Raw genomic sequence first — 5,062 nt, 5'->3', positions numbered from 1 at the left:
TCTACCCAAAGTGAGAGTAGCGTTAATATAAGGGTATAAATATTAAGAGAAGTGCTTACTGGGAAGTTTGATAAACATAGTATATACATTTAGCCAGACAGCAGCAGATGTTACACCCATAGGGCTCATGCCTACCCCTGTTTTAAGTTTTCAGTATCAGGGATGTGTTTCCCCCCCATGGAGGGGGCCTCCAGTCCAATTGGAGGGCAGTTGATTTCCGCCATGACAGACGTACCACTATTGTACCTGTTGGCTCATTTGGGCTGGCTGGCCAATTATAAGGCTTGCAGTGTCCACTGTTGAGTATCTTCACTGGTGGTATCTCTTTCTCCCATTGAACTGCATGCAGAATGGCTTCTTCCAGCTTTCTGGCAGCTGGTCTACATGGAAGAGGTTATCAGCTCAGTTCCAGCAGGATTTCTCAGTGGCCTTGCTGCCCAAGTATGTGGAGTCTTCAGCAATAGGGTCTTACCATGTATTCCTGGTGGGAAACCAAGGGCCTTGGCAATGGCCTATAATGTTTGGGGGCATCAGGGACCTCCCTGGCCAACAACTCACTGGAGGTATCCCATCCCGGCATTGAAAATTTTCTAACAATGATCTATGGCTCCTAAGTGTTCCATTGTCCAAAACCAGAGGATTCCATATGATTTATTTGCATCCTCTTAGATTTTGATTAGCCCTCCCTCCACCTTTCCTTTACTCAATCTCTTCCCCTGAACTCACTTTGGGCCTTTTCACCCCCATTAATCTATTCTTCTACTTGTATATATATACAATACTAACCTATTAAGTGCCCCCCTCCCTTCCTTTCTCTTCCTTTTATATCTCCTTTTTAACTTACTGGCCTCTGCTACTGAGTTTTTTCCTTCCCATTGTTTTTTTGTTTACTATTTATATGGCCTACTCTTCCCCTGGGACATGTCTCTCCCACCCATAACCTGCCTGTCCATGGGAAATTATATCCACCACACCAGCAGACTTGCAGCTGCTGGAAAGGAATGAAGTCAGCTTCAGCAGCTCTACCTGTAGGCTGAGTTCAGGGAGCTTGGGGTGTCCAGAAGCTGGCCCTGAAGTTGACCTTTTAGAAATAGATGTCCAGATTCAGAGCTTTCTTTTGAAGAGGGCACAGATATATAAGGTTGGAAGGCAAAAGTCTCCAGACAGGGCCTGTTGAACTCATCAGAGGCCTAGATTTCCTGAAACATCTTGCTCAGGAGGAACTGTCACCTTCAGAATAGGGAAGCTACAACAGAGGGAACGTAACGCAACTAATTACCCATTTTTGTCCCTAGGTATGGGATGATGCAGGACCTCCCTTTTCTGGAAACCTCTTATCCTCCTTCTGATGGCCCTTGCTTGTACCTAGAGTCCTGCTCTCACTGTGTCCTGTCTCTGCAGTTTGCCCCTGTTCCACTGGCTGCAGGTAAGTGCCTGAAGGCAATGCCAGGATTCCTTTACATCTAAATCAAGTGTGAAGCCTGGTAACTCTAGTCCTGGAGCTTAAGAAGAAATCATCACAGAGGCCTGTGGTAGCTGGCTTCAGGAGCATGATGATACACTTGCAAAGCACTATCTGTTGTGTGAGACTTCACTGGGCCTCAGCAGCAGCAGGAACGTCTTGTGTTAGGACTTCACTTTTCTTTCTTCCTTTCTTTTTTTTCTTCTTTCTTTCTTTCTTTCTTTCTTTCTTTCTTTCTTTCTTTCTTTCTTTCTTTCTCTCTCTCTCTCTCTCTCTCTCTCTCTCTCTCTCTCTCTCTCTCTTTTTCTGTCTTTCTTTCTTTCTTTCTTTTTGTTGGTTTTTCGAGGTAGGGTCTCACTCTAGCCTAGGCTGACCTGGAATTCATTATGGAGCCTCAGGGTGTCATCCAACTCATGTCAGTCCTCCTACCTCTGCCTCCCAAGTGCTGGGATTAAAGGCATGCGCCACCACACCCTGCTAGGACTTCACTTTTCATCATAAGGGTCATTGAACTAAATAGTGGCATTGAAGGCTGGAGAGATGGATTAGTGGTTAAGATGCTTGCCTGGGATGCCTAATAACCCTGGTTTGATTCCCCAGAACCCATATTAGCCAAATGCATATGGTGGCACATGCATCTGGATTTCATTTGCAGTGGCTAGAGGCCCTAATGTGCCCATTCTCTCACTCTGTCTGTCTCTCTCTCTCTCTCTGTGTGTGTGTGTGTGTGTGTGTGTGTGTGTGTGTGTCTTTATCTTTCTCTCTCCCTCTCCTTCTTTTTCTCATAAAATATTTTTTAAAAATAGTGGCATTGAGACCAGTGTTCTTCACTGGCTCTTATCAGTGAAATGACAGCATTTGCCTGTTGGGGCCACAGTCCCTAGCTAGCCAACTACTAGAGTGACCCTCCTTCTTTCCCATTTCAGCCAGAATTTAGGGCTCATTTTCAACTTTCCAGATTAGTCAAGTATCTGTCTGTCACCAGAAAGACTAGAGGAGAGTCCATTACTCTTATGCCTAGACACAAAGCCATTCTCATGGTGACAAAGCTCATCTGAGAGCTAGTGCTTCTCCTCTTGGCTAGGCCAGGTTTACCCTCTTCAATGTGGGTACCCAGGTATCTGGGAGACTCAAGCCCAGGCTAACACAGGGTCCCAGCTGCTGGCCTGACTCAAGCTAGAGATAGCTGTGGGGTGGTAACAGGTCTGGGTAAAAGAGGGAGTTGAGCTGCGCATGGTGACATATGCCTTTAATCCCAGCATTTGGGAGGCAGTGGTAAGAGGATTGTCATGAGTTCAAGGCCACCTGAGACTACATAGTGAATTCCAGGTCAGCCTGGGCTAGAGCAAGGTGCTGCCTTGAAAACTGGCGTTCCCACTCTCTCCCTCCCTTATTCCCTCTCTCTCTCTGCCTCTTTCTCACTCTCAAATAAATAAATAAATAAATATGACTTTAAAAAAAAAGGGCTGGAGAGATGGTTTAGCAGTTAAGGCACTTGCCTGTGAAGTCTAAGGACCCAGGTTCAATTCTCTACAACCCATATAAGCAAGATGCACATGGTGGTGCATGCATCTGGAGTTTGTTTGCAGTGGCTAGAGGCCCTGGCACACTCATTCTCACTCTCATTTTCTCTCTATAATAAATAAAAATAATTTTTTTTAAATTATAGAAAAAAGAGTGTTGGGCTGGAGAGATTGCTCAGTGGTTAAAGCACTTGCCTACAAAGCCTAACAACCTAGGTTCAATGACCCAGAACCCACATAAAGCCAGGTGCACAAAGTGGCACATGCATCAGAAGTTCCTATGCAGTGGCTAGAGTCCCTGGCACACCCATTCTCTTTCTCTGTATGTTTCTCTTCTGTCTCTTTCTGCATGTAAATAATTAAATAATTTTTTTCTGCATTGGTATGTTTATTAAAAATATAGACTAATGGTTCTGTGCTTCTGAGTCATTGTGTGTTCAGACTTCCATAAAACTCATCTTCACACATACACTCTGCACAGAAGTCAAATGTAGACAAGAGACTGCGGAGACAATACTGCTCCAGGCACAATCCCCTTAAAATCACACTGGCCAGAAAGTGGAGTCAGACATGATTTACAGTTATATCAACACTCACAGAGGCCAAGTATCACAGGAATAAGGGCACCCAACATCTTTTTGTACTTCCCAAATTATTTATATTTTAGCTATGAAGGCCTGTCACCACAGCCCTACTTGTTCTTGCAAGTAGAATTTTTTGTCCATTCAAGCAGTTCTTATACCTTTCTGGGCCAATTCATTAAGGACAGGGTAGAAACTGTAGCCACGTTCCTCATGTCATGTATTTTCATGCAACTGCCCATCCTCATATGCTGTCCAATTTCTTCAAGATAAATGGAGAAGCTCCTTAAATACAAATGCTCTTAAGACCGGGCAAAGCCAGAGTGACCAACCACGCCACTGGGCCACCACATGCATTTGGGTCCTTCCCCATGACGGACAGACCTTGGACTGCGCGGACTAGGGCCAAGTCCCAGGCGGGCACCCAGCCTGCTCAGCTCAGCATCCCACGACCCAGGACAGCTAGCAGAGCTGGAAGCTGACGGGTGGTGTGGGCGAGGGGGGTCTCAGCCTGAGGACACTCACTGACTTGCAGCAGGGCCACGTAGATGAGGAAATTCCGTATGGAGGAGAGCACATCCTCACGCATCTTGCTTTTCATCTCCTCCGGGTCCAGCTTTGGAGCGAGGCCTTTGATCCGGAACATCGCGGCTCAACCTCACCCAAATAAAATATTTTTAAACCAGGCATGGTTGCACATGCCTTTACTCCCAGCACTGGGGAGGCAGAGGTAGGAGGATCGCCATGAGTCTGAGGTCACCCTGAGACTACATAGTGAATTCCAGGTCAGCCTGGCTAGAGTGAGACCCGATCTCAAAAAAAAAAAAAAAAAAAAAAAAGTGTAGGTTCTCAAAACTTTAAAAAGAAAGAGAGAATTTTGTGGGGTTGGAGAGATGGCTCAGCAGTTAAAGGTGCTTGCTTAAAAGCCTAACCACCTAGGTTCAATTCCCCAGCACCCTTCTGAAGCCAGATGCACAAAGTGGTACATGCATCTGGAGTTTTTTGTTTGTTTGTTTTACGACATAGGGTCTCACTCTAGCTCAGGCTGACCTGGAATTCACTATGTAGTCTCAGGGTGGTCTTGAACTCACAGCAATCCTCCTACCTCTGCCTCCCAAGTGCTGGGATTAAAGGCGTGCGCCACCACACCCGGCATTGAGTTCTCTTTGCAAAAAAAAATTAATTTATTTGAGAGAGAGAAAGAGAAAAAGGCAGATATAAAAAAAAAAATGGGTGCACCAGGGCCTCTAGCCACTGTAAATGAACTCCAGATGTATGTGTTACCTTTTGCATCTGGTTTATATGGGTACTGGGGAATCAAACCTGGGTCCTTTGACTTCACAGGCAAGAACCTTAACTGCTAAGCCATCTCTCTAGCCCTGGAGTTCTTTATGTTTCTGGAATTCCTTTGCAGAGGCTAGAGTCCCTGGTGTACCCATTTTCATATTCTCTCTCTCTCTCTCTCTCCTTGCAAATTAATAAATAAAATATTTTTT

The 5,062-nt window shown here is 45.4% G+C and overlaps 1 protein-coding gene across 1 annotated transcript; it reads right to left on the bottom strand.

The window, feature by feature from the left end:
• Positions 1-3,512: 3,512 nt before the first annotated feature.
• On the bottom strand, positions 3,513-4,220 carry LOC123457691 (mitochondrial import receptor subunit TOM5 homolog). Its single transcript, XM_045141908.1, has 2 exons — positions 4,092-4,220; positions 3,513-3,848 (listed from the first exon to the last, which is right to left on the bottom strand). The coding sequence occupies exons 1-2, from the start codon at positions 4,210-4,212 to the stop codon at positions 3,811-3,813; spliced, it is 159 nt and encodes a 52-aa protein (XP_044997843.1). The 5' UTR covers positions 4,213-4,220; the 3' UTR covers positions 3,513-3,810.
• Positions 4,221-5,062: the final 842 nt, after the last annotated feature.

The sequence above is a fragment of the Jaculus jaculus genome, chromosome 1, assembly GCF_020740685.1.
Source record: "Jaculus jaculus isolate mJacJac1 chromosome 1, mJacJac1.mat.Y.cur, whole genome shotgun sequence".
NCBI classification, from domain to species: Eukaryota; Metazoa; Chordata; class Mammalia; order Rodentia; family Dipodidae; genus Jaculus; species Jaculus jaculus.
This window is presented reverse-complemented; position numbering and strand designations above follow the sequence as displayed.